Below are 13,564 nucleotides of genomic sequence, written 5' to 3'. Positions count from 1 at the left end.
GCCTTGTCTATAAACACTTGATATGGGTCCATGGGAATTTGAAATATTTCCCCATCTTTGTGTTGGCCTCTCTGTTACAAACCAGATCCTTGCTTCAAAACATGCAGTGCTGGTATCTGGGACCTTGAATGGTTTTTGCAGTCCTCTTTCCATACCACATGGTTCCCATGCTTTGTTTTTCACTACAAGGTGTAGTTCATGCACACAGTTGAGGTATAGCTGTTCCTGGACTGTACACTTCAGACAGCAGGTGGGGTTTTTCATGACTCAATGTTCTCCCTCACCCCATATGATGATTATATATAATATCCTGCTTTGTAAACTGACATTCAATCACAGTTCCTCATTTCAGAGAAAATGGGAAAGTCTGGTTTAAACAACCAAGATCCCCAGTGTGCACAGGGTGGAGGTGAATGAGCGGGGGGGGGGGGCGGCGGCAGAACCTGATGCTGGTTCCTGACTTTATTAATCATGATAGATGCAGTTGGGTGAAGTTCTAGAAAAGCTAGAGTGTGGGGGAAGGACAAGGTAGTGGGGAGGTCGGCACTGTGTCTGCACTGAGGCTAATGCGGCACTCCTACCAGTTCCTTTGCACAGCACCAACCTTCACACACTGCCTTTCCCCTCCCACTCTCCCTTCCTGGAAGGAGCAGCAGCAAAGCCACTACCAGGAAGTCAGGTAAGTGCATCCATCCCACCCGACTTTGCTACTGCACACCAATGTAAAAATGCATGCATATACAAGCTGCCTCCCAGTAGCAAAGTGGCAGATTCAGAAGTGCAGGCTCCCTTCGTAACAGTCATAGCTGTGCCTCCTCAACATCTGTGCCCCCTTCTAAGATAATGCAATGACCTCATAATTATACTATACAACAGTGTGTTCCCAAACTTGGGTCTCCAGCTGTTTTTGGACTACAACTCCCATCATCCCTAGCTAGCAGGGCCAGTGGTCTGGGAACATGGGAACTGTAGTCCAAAAACATCTGGAGACCCAAGTTTGGGAAACACGGCTATAAAACAATAATAGGGATGCATTGTGATGATGGATGCAGATCTCCATGTTTTGCCCTTCAGCTAGACTTACTATTTTCTGTGCCCATACATGGGTAAATGATTTGGAGGGCTCAAATATCTTATTTCAGGGTGACTTAAATTGTGTCTTCTGTGAAGTTCCATTGTATGTGGCAGAACTTGAAGTGGCCACTGCCAGCCTGTGTCGGGGAAAGAGGTGTGTGGGTTTGGCGGCAGCAACACTACTAACAGGCTGAAGGCAGAGGCAGGATCCCAGCTCCTACCTGATCTTCACTGCAGAAGGCCTCGTCCCAGAGGGCAGTCGCTGCAGACCTCCCATGCGCTCTCCTCTGGCTTCACACGGCACTTCTGCTTCCAGGGCACAGCAGGTCAACGTTGCCCTCCCGAGCGTGCATGTGTCCCCCCAAACAAAACAAAACAAAACCCCAAACCCGGACATTTCCTGTTAAATGTAAAAATCTGCCAATGGGCATGTTGGCCCCCCAAAAGAGGACATGTCCAGGAAATCCCAGACATATGGCAACCCTGGGGTTACAGGGTTGGGCATCACTATCCCTTTCTTTCCTTTTTTGCTGTTCTATCCAAAACATCATATCCTGATGTGAATCTTGTTTCTCCCGGATGCCACACAGGAGGAACCAAAGCCTATAATTATGAAGCCAGCAAATGCCACTGTAGATGCCACAATCCCATCACATGTATTTTGCCTGGGCCCATTCACATGTAAAGCAAGCGGTGAGGGGCGTCTGCCTCAGGCAGCTAAATTTGAATGTCATAAAAGGGTAGCAAATGGTCAACTCTTTAATGTAATTATTGAATTTTGACCCCCAGGGAGAGGAGCTTGTGGGCTTTTCTGCCTCTGGTGATAAAGCAACTTGGTCAGACTTGGCACTAGACACCTTTTGACATTAGGGGAGGCGCACTGGTTGCTGCTCTGCCTCAGGTGGCAAAACGTTTTGGGCTGGACGCAGGTGAGGGTGGGGGCTATGCTTCAACACAAAATGGAAGCACAGTCTCCCCCCCCCCATTCTTTTCCTTTCCTCTGTTCTAAGCAGTTTCCTCTCAGCCAGCTCCTGACACCTGAAGGGACCCAGGCAGGTGGGAAATGAATTAAGGCTACAGAGGTGGGCTCCTTCCCCCGCCCAATGCTGGTGTAAGGAGTATTTCTGATTTTCCTGCTCTGAATTTCCTCCGCCTTTCTATGTCAACAGCACAAACACATGTTCAACATACACACGGTTTCTCCACCTATCTAGTTTGGTCCCAAGAGAAAACAAAGATAATGAAGAAGACCACAGGGTGCCATTTTGTTTCTTCCTAGAGCCAAAAGGAAGATGGGAAGACCCACGCATTAATCCTTTAATGCAGGAGCTCTCTAGAACATTACAGAAAGAGGCACCATGTTGCCTGAGGTGAAGTCAGTGGGCAGTACACCACACCTCCCTCAGCCCCCATTTTGCCTCTCTGTAACATCTTATAAGGGACATCTACCAGAGTGCATGTGGGTGCCATGTTTTTAAATACCCCTCGAGTTTTAAAAAACATCTTTTAAAAAGTAAACGAGCACACCTAGGGGTAGCACTCATGCTAATTTTTCCTGCCTAAAGTGCTAGGTTGCTACTTGCAGGTAGTACTTTAAACAAGGAACATTCAAAAACATGTTCAGCCAGATGTGGTAGTACACTCTGAAACCAGCAGTCCACCACCTCACCCTGTCTAATAAGCAAATCACCATCGGAAGAGAGACAACACAGCACACTTTTGAGTATTTTTCTCACATGGCAGAGCTTTTGACCTCTCATTGTTTGTGTAGGGCAGTGCAAAATAAGCCAAACAGCCATTGTAGCCAAGGAAGGTTCTACTTTCCAAGTGCAGGAAAGAAGTGCAAAACTGCTTAATTGAAAATAGCTTTTTGTGTTTCTTGCTGCAGACTTCACAGGCAGGTCTGTAACACCATCAGCATCATTTGAGCAGATCCTCCTTTGTTAAAATAGGCCGAGTGTCTTTGATGTGTAAAAGAGCCGAGCTTCATTCATTTGCATCTCTGCACTTCTGACTCTTGTTAAAAAGAAGGGAGTTGATAGAAGAAGCCATTCTTCCTGACCCTTCCCTCTGTCAGGTAAAGCCAAATCCTATTAACAGGCAAAGAGCACAATGGGATTGCCCAGATTTGGGAGTTTTCCTTGATGTCTGTTCTGATGTTAATGGGAGATAACAGAGAAGTCCCTTAGCAGGATCATTCCAAAACATTTTTCTGCTTGAAGTAGAGCAGCCAGTGGTGTCAACGTACTGAATATTTTGGCACCTGAGGCTGAAAACCCGTCAACTGCCTCTCCTAAAGAATGAAAATGCAAAACCAATGTAGTAACAAAACATGCTGACCTGCCTTGTGAGCCCAAATCAGGTTCGACTGAGGGGCAAAAATGGACTGGAATGGCAAAAGGATATTTGGAATCAAACTAGTAACCTGATTCTGGATGTCAGATAAATTCGTAGGCAGCGCTGTGTGTCTTCTGTAGGCTTTCCTATACGCCACACAAGTTGCCATCCCACAAACATTTTTAAAGGTGTTTTCGTTTCAAAGTATAACTTGAGAACCTGGGGGCAGCGTCTGCTGAAACTGAAGGAACCACAAGGCTGCTTTTGGCTTGGATCGAGCTTCCACCCCTAGATAAGGTCTTTTACCCTGTCTCAAACAAGTGTTGTGGAGAAAGTGTTGCTTGGGGGTACAAGCACCAAATAATGGTCCCTGGTTATTACCACAGTGTTTGTGCATGCAGAAGAGAAGACTTGCCTACTTAAGCTTCATCTGCACTGAAGCACATGCGTGTATAAACACACACACACTACTTCCTAATATTTTTCCTTAACGCCACATTTGCCCATGAGAATTGATCTTCACCTTCACCTTCAAATGTGCTTCCTTCTCTTGCACTTTGTGAATTATCTGGGATAGGTTTAATATAAAATAATATATATACATAATATATATGTGTTTGGCACGCAGCCAAACACATGTACCACACAATACAGATTCGTATTTTCAGAAGTTGGGCAAAAATGTACAAATGGCAAAATTTAAGTCATCAACTGTGAACAGCAAACACAAGCTTAAAGTAGCTGGACTATTACACAGTAAACATGAAGCAGCGATTGGGAAAGGGTGTCTGCTTCTGTGTTCAACCAACCAACCAGCCATTTACAATGTACCTGCAACGTTCACAACTTGGCAGTATCACATATGTATCTTGTCACTTATTGTGAGTTCAAAAGTAAACTTTGAACTGGGCCTAACTTTCTTAGGCTAGCCCATTCTTTCAAAAAATAGAGTGAGGGAAAACACTCTTGGGCAAGATTCTAAAACTGCTAATAAAGGTGGTTCCCTTCTCCATGTGTCAGAGGCTAAGGGTCATTTTTCATTTCTAATTACAAATATGTGTATGTATACGCATGTGTATACACTCTCTCTCTCTGTGTATATCTTCAGTGCTTGGAGGGGAAGCAGTGTAAAGGAAGATGTTGTGAAACTGGCCAACAAGGTATTAAGGTTTGCCCTAAATAAAGTGCAAGGCCAAGAGAAGGGGATCCAGCACATAGTGCACAAGTTACTCATGGAAGAGCCTGCATGAAGACAGAGGTGTCCTGGAGCAATTTGTCTCCTTGTTTGTTTTAACTAAAATCTTTATTATTACAACAAACAAAATAAAATTCTCAATTCACACAATCCAACTCCCTTGTCCAAGAGCCCCGACCTGAAGCCCGTATAGCCCCACAGCATGCATATACAGGGGTCTGGAGGAAAGGGAAGGGCCACCAGCGGCACTCTCTGGTCCCAATGTGGGGGTTCTGCGCCCCTTTCATAGGATGGGGGGTGTCTGGGCAAACAGAGCAGAACCAGAGGGCAGCAAGAGTTTGCACCATGCTGCTGCTGTGTCTCTCTTTCCCTTGGAGACAGCAGAAGGAGGGAGGGTAGGGGGAGAAGAGGGAAGAGCTAGTTAGATCAGTCAAAGCCCCCACCCCACTGGTCTGACAGGGGCTTTCTCACAGCCCAAGAGTCACAGCTCATCCTCATCAAGTTGGGCAAGTTGAGCACAGCCTTCAGGGAAACTGATTTCCGGGACTTCAGGATCAGGGAGCAGCGGCCTGGCGTCGTCATCACTTGGGGCCTGTCAGGGACAGAGGAACAATGAAAACTCTGGAAAGGTTCCTGAGACGTATTTTGCAAGACTCACCCTGCAGAGCACCTGCCACTGCACACCCATTGGCTTTATCTTATCAACAGGTAAGACAGTGTAATACTTTGGTTCAATATATCTACTATGAGGTAATCCAATTTTGTGCTGCGAAAAGCTGCATTCTGTATAAATTATGCAAATTAATCATCTTAAGTACTGCCTTGCTGGATCAGGCCAAGGTGCATCAAATCCAACATTCTGTGCCTCAGCAGCAGCCAACATGATGCCTCTTTGAAACACCCAAGGCAGGGAATGAAGGTGGTGACTTTTTCCTGTTGTTGCCAACACTTAGCTCTTAGTGTTCAGAGATATTCTGGTATTCTGCCTCTGTCCACAGTGTGGGGTTTGCAGCCAAATCACAAATGCATGTTTTGCTAGACAAGACAGGGCTAGTACACAAAGAGTGCACTTAAATTTCCTAGAGAGGACCCTCTGTGTGCTTTCTTGCCCTGCCTCCTCTGGCTGGAATTCTGTAACCACAGAGATAATCTTTTATACTTCATCCTGTCTCTGAGAAGACTCTCTTTCTACCATGTTTCCAAACTGATCAAATGTGTATCTGGGAGGTCCAGACAGATGCAGCCTATAGAAGCCAACTTTTTGTACCTGATAAGTTTTATTACCTGTATTGTATCTGCTGCCTGCATTGAAATGTAATTGTTTATCTTACTAAAACATGTGGTTCGTTCTCTGCAGCAGGGTTGAAGAGGGGGAGGTCAGCAAACCTCAAATAAAAGGGACAAAAAGCTGTACCGTAATTGCCCAATTACTAAATTTTAGTAAGCTGCAAAAATGTATACAGTATGTGTTTTACTTTGTTAAATGGCTTGACAGCCCACTTTTTGTATGTCTCCCACATATGTGGGATACAAAGTTTAACTTTTAATCTACAGATTTAATCCTCAATTCATCTCCTACGTCAGTGATTTTCAGCCTTTTTTTCTTTGGATCGCACTTTCAGAATAGAAATTTTCTTGCACCACACCATTTTTTTTATTGATAAGAAATATATTGGAACAGCGATTCTAAATCACAACTATGATTGTTCTCAGTATCACTTTATGCTCTTGCTCTCATTTTGGAAATACATGTATCCACATATTGCAAAAAAATTTTTTTGATACTATGCTATAATGAAATGTTTCTTTTATTCTCCTTGAATCTTCCTGTCATACTTGCCATCCTCTCCTTGTGCCACAGCCTTTGAGAAGCAATGTCCTACATACATAGAAGTTCCTTTTAGCTAACAGCTATGGCTAGATCAGTTGTGTATAACAAATATGCCTATATATACTTACTCAGGCTTCCTCTCAATCAGGGATGAGGAACCTGTGGTCCTTCAGATGTGTTGGACTCCACCTCCATCATGGGCAATAAGAGTCTTAATGGCTACTAGTCATGACAGCTTCAGTATCGAAGATTGTACACCTTGGAATACCAGTACCTGGTATCTCGGAAGCACAAGTGGGGAGAACATGCTGTTGCGCTTAGATCAGCTTATGCATTTCCCATAGGTTCCTGATTGGCTGTGAGTACAGGATGCTGGGCTAGAAGGGCCCTTGGTATAATCAAGCAGGGCTCATCTTCTGGCAGGCATAGGCAAACTCTGCCCTCCAGCTGTTTTGGGACTACAACTCCCATCATCCCTCGCTAACAGGACCAGTGGTCAGGGATGATGGGATTTGTAGCCTCAAACATCTGGAGGGCCGAGTTTGCCTATGCCTGTCTTATGCTCTTACATTCCCATCAGCCCCAGCCAGCAAAGCCAATGATCAGAGACGGTGGGAGTTGCAGCCCAACAGCTTCTCAAGAGCCACAGCTTCCTCATTTCTGCTCTAAAGCAAAACCAAAGATAAGAGCATAAGACAGTTCATTAGGCAATGTCTGCCCATGTTCTCAGCCTGAGAGTGAAGCAGATTGCAGGTAAATGGAAGGAAGAAAAGTGTATATGGCATGCTTTCAAAATCTCTTGTGGGAAGGAAAGCACAGCATCAAAAAGCTTTCCAGAAATAAAATTACTGGCATATGAATGCATCAGCAACGGTAAACAACGCAAGAGATGGGGACGTACTCTACTAACAGACTGTGTTTTGGGGAACCCTGGGATTCCTTTGGAAGAATGTCAGTGGTTTCTCACTGGGAAGGCCACTATAGGCAGAAGCTTTGAATTCTGCAGCCAGTCCAGATTCTGCATTTTCCCCTAGGCTTCTGTGGCACGGTGGCAACATGTGGTCAAGTGGTAGGGATATGTGTGTGTGTGTGTGTGTGTGTGTGTGTGTGTGTGTGTGTGTAAAACGTCAGTCCCAGTGAAAGTTTAGTAACTGTCCTGATGGAAAGAATGAGTAAGGCCACGGGCAACAGAACATGAATCATTATCGTTATGTCAGCTGTGAACGTTGAATCCTTACTCAGATTAAAAGGAACACTTCCTCTGCCCACCAACACTCACTGTGTGCAGGGACTCTTGCCGGGAGGAATTGGAGAGATGCACCTCAGAGCCATCGGAAGGTAGGTGAACTGGTCCAGGCCCTGGAGAGCTTTGGCTGCGAGATGGCTGGGGGCAGAAAGCAAAGTGGGTTTAATCTGGGTGGGGAGTAGACAACATTCCAGCACAGATGGGTGCTCTCAATTTGGTGTCATGTTATGTGAGAAAGTGTGCATAGCTTGTCAACTGTCAACTTGTGCATAGCTGAAGTAAAACAACATCTCACATGGAAAGAACGCCATGCAAATGTCATAGTTTCACAAGACCCCTGACCCGGAAGGGATTCTGGCAATCCAATTCATCAAATGAAGGCACCTAATTTCCCAAAGAAGAAAGTAGGCAGACATCCTCTTGCAAATCTCTTGTGTCTCTCTCTCTGTGCCTCTATTAGAGATCAGTTTGATCTCCTTTTCATCTAATCTGGAATCAGAAACCTGTAGAGTCCTGAAGCCTACTAAGACAGCATAGCACTCTTTCCTACCTCCTCCTCCAACTCATATCTGAGAACAGAAATCAGCACTCTTGTCTTCACCACTGTCTTCACAGAACACTACTTTGGTCTCCTGGTCTTTCCTCCACACTTACTATAGGTTTTAGTGATTAACATTTTTTAAAATCACAACAACAGATAATCCTCATCAGAAATAATACAATATAACCAAGGAAAAAACAATAACTACTGAACGATTGTTTATCAGATAGATGACTCCAACAGTTATCATGAAAAATTAAAACAGAGGGAAATTGAAGGAGAGGCAGTCAATGTAACAAGAAGAAAAATGATTATGATATTGGCAGTGGTTAATGAACACAAACAATATTTGGATGGTTTCAGAATGGGTGAAGCTTGCTTATGTCTACTCTGAATTTCCTCTACCCTCCCCTTCCCTGCAACATGTTTGGAGGAGTGTGTGAATATCCTCACATGCACGCATGCAAGTATCTATGGACTGGTTATTAAAGGCTTTGATTATCAGCAGCAGACACGTCTATTTGTCTTCTCTCTTGCCTGGCTCCAGTTCTACCTTTCTCACCCATCACCTCGGCAACAGAGCAAGCCACAGAACCAGCCTGGCTGAGACCATGATGCTGGGAGGAATGGTTAGCAGCACACCTGTCCATCTGGAGGGTCTGGCAGGTGAGATGATGAAGACGTCATCTCATCCAGGCAGTCTGGGAAAGAGTTAGCAGTCTCCCTGGCTGCTCTCCAGTTAGTCACCCAAGGGGAACTCAACAGTCCCCTCCTCTGTCCCTCTTTTCCTGAATACCTGCTGCCCAGTTTGAAGTTTAAGAACAGAGGCCCTAGACCCAATTCCCTCCCACCCCATTACTCTTGGCAACAGATGGTGTCCAGACTCAGGTTGCTTTGGTGATTGTTTTGTGTGTACATAAACATTCAGATGTTAAAACCTTCTTTTTTAGTGAACATTTAAACCTCTTTCACAAAGCCTTGTGGTCTCTTGCCCACCTTATGCTTAAAAGCCAAGCCACACACTACCTAAGTGTGTTCTTTTTGAAACCCAGGTGAGCTTAGATTGTTTGGTGGAGGCAACCAGAAAAATAAAGACTTCTGCCTGGTGGCAGCGGAAGGGCCACTAGCCTGGTCTCCACTTTGGGGAACTGTGACACACTGTGTTGCATAAGCTCACTTAACAGAGACCACACACTCCCTAACATCCCTTAAGCACACTCACAATTATATTCTTACAGTTGGAATTGCTCAACACATGCTTCTGCAGGAAGCGGATGATACCAATCCATTAGCAGTTACCGCTCTGGATTAATCAATGAAGGGTACAAGGAGAAAATCTATCTGCATGGGATGAGGTCAATATCCTCTAACTTAATAGACCCCAAGATTTTGTCCCAAACAGGAAAACATGTCTCATCTATTTACTTCTTTACTTCTTATTCTTAAAGCTATCTACACTGCCCCTTGATATAAATATTTGCGGGAGGGCTTACAAATGAGACTAAAATACTAACTGAACATTGAGCTCCAATTTCTCATTTTTTTGTTGAGCAGCTGTTAACAGGGAGATTCTCAGATGCAGTAATGCTTCTGAATACTAGTTGGTGGGAACTGCAAGAAGGGAGGAGGGGTTGGTGTGCTCAAGTTCTGCCTGTAGGCTTCCCACAGCCCTCTGACTGGCCCTTGTGAAAATAGGATGCTGGCCTAGGTGGGCTACTGGCCTGATCCTGCAGGCCCTTATTGTGTCCTGATGAGGTTAAATGCCTACATTTTTGGAACATCTCCCCTTGGGCATTTTTTTAAATGAAATTTTGTTAGACAATACTGATATGAATTGTGTGGGGAAGATAACCTTCCTTTGTCTCTGTGACAGCATGTGTACAATGCAATCTCAAGCCAGCACACATGGTGGATTGTTTTAATGACAAATGATTGTTTTCATTTTCTGCTTCACATAGCTCTTGCAAACTATACATGTGTTAATGAGGTTTAACAAATGTAAGCACTGAACTGAATTTCAAATCCCTCTTGCCAATTACTAGCCCCTTTCATTCCAAAGCTAGAACAGGAACTTCACCTGTGCCAGCCAAACCTCACAAAGCTGTTAATTCAACAGGGATCTTCCGTTGAAGACCTTCCTACCTTACCTCAACATAGGCCTGTTGCTCAGGCTGGCCTGGGCCCGGAAGGTAGAGGGAGGGGAGAGAGGCGTTGTGGGGCTGGAGGCTGGATCCCTTGCTCTGGTCCATGGAGACAGAGGAGCAGGGCCGGCTGGGTCCACCGGGCAGTGAGTGATGCGGGACTCCAATGCGTCCTAGGCTATGGGTTTTGCTCTCTCTGCGCTGGTACTCTATGGGCGACTGCAGTGCTGGCAAGAAAACAGAAAGGGGCAATGAACGGCAGGGTCACACACTGAAACACAAAACGCTCTGAATTCCATTAGTGAAACTTAATCTTCTGCAAGAAAGGAAAAAAGACTCCTCAGGGGAGTGACGCAGGAACCACGGGGTGAAGCCCCACAGCCCCACCTGCGTAGGTGCGCTTCAAGCAGCTTCCAATGCTTCTCTCAAAAGCCACTGTCAAAAGGTGTCTCAAGCACCCTCATCAAGCAGGAGAGGGGTGCTGCTGCATCAGGAGCCACCACTTCAAAGTGCTTGAGGTGCCCGAAGACAGCAGCTCCTGGAAACTGCATGGCAGGGATAGGAGGAAGCCCAGCAAGGAGATGAGGGGCCACAGGCAACACTGGGGTGCATTGCAGCTCTTAAGAGCAACACCATCCCATGCACAAACACCCTCCCCCAACTCCCATTTCTTAATATCATCACTGTCCCCCACTCTTATTTCTCTCTTTTGAGAGATTATGGGGCAGTGAATATCTTAAGAAAGAGAGGGGGCGGCTCTGCCCCTGCCCACACTGGCATGTGGTCTCCAACAGATTTCCCCTAGGGGAACATGGCCCTTGGTGGAATCAAGGTTTCCTAGACATGGTCCATGCATTCAAGTTAAGAGTCCTTCAGAACTGATCTACACATTATGCAAAACAGCAGGGTAGAAATTTTTACTATCTGACTTCAAACTGAAGGGTGGGAATCCTATTTTTGATTGCTCCCCTATGTGTGTGTGTGGGGGGGCACACTACCTTTTCTCAACACAGCAAATCAGAGAGAAAGATTTAGAATACAAATCTCTCAGTTTTTTATTTGAGAAAGTGTTAAAAAACGTGACCTCCTGCTTACTGGCAGTCTCAAGTTGTACAGTCCACTTCTGCTCTGCCATCTACTTTGGGACTCACCCCATCCTTCCAAAGTTGTGTGTTGGCTCGATTCACAAAGGCCAAAGTACAGCTTGTGCTTGAAGTAAAAATGTATGGCTAGTTGAGACATGCGTGTACATCACTTGATTGCACAATTAAGGCCTGACTTGCACATACATGAGAAGATGGTAATGTAATATTAGAGCTGGGGGTGGGGGGCTGGTATATAGAAAGAGACAGACAGAGATAGAATGGATTGTACCTCCAGATGACCTATTTAATGAACATTCCTACTGATTTTGAAGGAGTGATTCAATTGCATACCAGAACTGTAGGTTTGCACCATTTAAAGTGGATTAAAGTGCTCCATCACCGTAGCAAATGAATGGTCCTTGACATTTAACACCCCCCACACACAAATAATCAGAATGAATACTCAATAAAAGCTAAATGTAATCTAACCTCCGCATAAGCTTAGTGCAAGCAAATCAGGATGAATGCTCAATAAATATCAGGGCCCTGATTATGGTTTTATTCCTGCTGATATTCTATAAAGGTAAAGGTAAAGGTACCCCTGCCCGTACGGGCCAGTCGTGTCCGACTCTAGGGTTGTGTGCCCATCTCACTTAAGAGGCCAGGGGCCAGCGCTGTCCGCAGACACTTCCAGGTCACGTGGCCAGCGTGACAAGCTGCAACTGGCGAGCCAGCACCAGCGCAGCACACGGAAATGCTGTTTACCTTCCCGCTATAAAGCGGTACCTATTTATCTACTTGCACTTAGGGGTGCTTTCAAACTGCTAGGTGGGCAGGAGCTGGGACCGAAAGACGGGAGCTCACCCCGCCGCAGGGATTCGAACTGCCAACCATACGATTGGCAAGTCCTAGGCACTGAGGTTTTACCCACAGCGCCACCCGCGTCCCTGCTGATATGCTATGGTGGCATGGAATTCGGGTGTTTATCACTTTAAATATTCTTTTTTTGTACTTGGGATCAATTCTGATAGAAGTTGAATTAGAAATAACTTAAAACAAACTTAAACAAACCTATTGCTAGGTCATTTCTTTCACTCAGAAAGAGCCAAACTGTATTTAAACTCACTGAAAGGCAGTAGCCTCTAATTCAAATTACTCTTTGAAAATTGTCTATTCCCTGCCCCCGCCCCACCATCTAGAAGCCAGCTGAAGTTTCCTATACTTCTGCAAAGCATTGTGGAAACATCTTAGCTTTCATATTCCATCTAAACCAGGAGTGAGGAAAATGAAGGAAGAAATATTGAGGAATCACTCCTTGAAGAAGGCTGGGTGTGGTTTAAAGGACTGCGGGTGCCTGAGAGAGTTAGGAACAGACCATCTCTTTGAACCCCCTACCATTGAGGAAGTCACGTTGTGTCTCCAAGATGAGGCTGATGTCAGCCACCCAGGCCTGGGCAATCTCTGACGTTGCTGCCTGCAGTACGTAACGGATGGTGCCCCGTTCTGCGCCACGAGAGATCAGTGCAAATTTGCAGGGATCATTATCCACACAGGGCTCCAGGCCCAAACAGCTGACCTGGCATTGAGACGGATAGTGGATAGGAAATGACCATTCAAAAGCAAGAAAAAGAAGAAGATATTAGCAATAAAATGGACAAACAGGGAGGGCCTCGCAGTCAAGGCAAGCAAAAGGAAGAGCCTGTATTTATTTATTTAGTTATTTAGAAAACAGATTTGGGTACATCTGCACATTCATGAAGTCCTAGAAATTCTGTGGTTCTCTGGATATAACCAAGGCTGTGTAATCTCTGTGCTTTAAACAAAGATCAACGTTCTGCACACCAAGCCAGCCTATATTCTTGTGCCAAGAAAAGCTACATTCTGAAACCTGAACGAAGAATGCAAAGCCAGCTAATTTCCCTATTTCCTTGCTTTGCACTACCCCTGCTCTCTGCTCCCGAGATTACGCCAAGCAATGCCCACACACTTTCAACCCTATCTTCACAGCCATAAGGCTATACATTTATATAAGGCAGGATTCACCTAATGAGCCCATCAGTGGAAGCCCTGTGCAAGGGCTTTTGCAATGGGCCTCCTCCCTCCTCTTGCATGCA

The 13,564-nt window shown here is 45.3% G+C and overlaps 1 protein-coding gene across 14 annotated transcripts in view; it reads right to left on the bottom strand.

Moving 5' to 3' along the window:
- Positions 1–3,966: 3,966 nt before the first annotated feature.
- ARHGEF25 (Rho guanine nucleotide exchange factor 25) overlaps positions 3,967–13,564 on the bottom strand; it is a 79,670-nt gene continuing 70,072 nt past the window's right edge. For 12 of the 14 annotated variants that reach the window (XM_077923777.1, XM_028721324.2, XM_077923778.1 and 9 more), the window contains 4 exons: positions 12,846–13,026; positions 10,372–10,592; positions 7,717–7,821; positions 3,967–5,198 (listed from right to left, as the gene is read on the bottom strand). In XM_077923777.1, the coding sequence (XP_077779903.1) occupies positions 5,088–5,198; positions 7,717–7,821; positions 10,372–10,592; positions 12,846–13,026 (618 nt within the window). In that variant the 3' untranslated portion in view covers positions 3,967–5,087. Of the gene's footprint in view, positions 5,199–7,675; positions 7,822–10,371; positions 10,593–12,845; positions 13,027–13,564 lie in introns of all 14 variants that reach the window. The other 2 variants (XM_028721319.2, XM_028721320.2) reach the window with 2 other exon arrangements.

Source organism: Podarcis muralis, chromosome 2 (assembly GCF_964188315.1).
Source record: "Podarcis muralis chromosome 2, rPodMur119.hap1.1, whole genome shotgun sequence".
Classification (NCBI taxonomy): Eukaryota; Metazoa; Chordata; class Lepidosauria; order Squamata; family Lacertidae; genus Podarcis; species Podarcis muralis.
The sequence above is the reverse complement of the archived record's forward strand: the minus strand, read 5'-3'. Positions and strand labels throughout refer to the sequence as shown.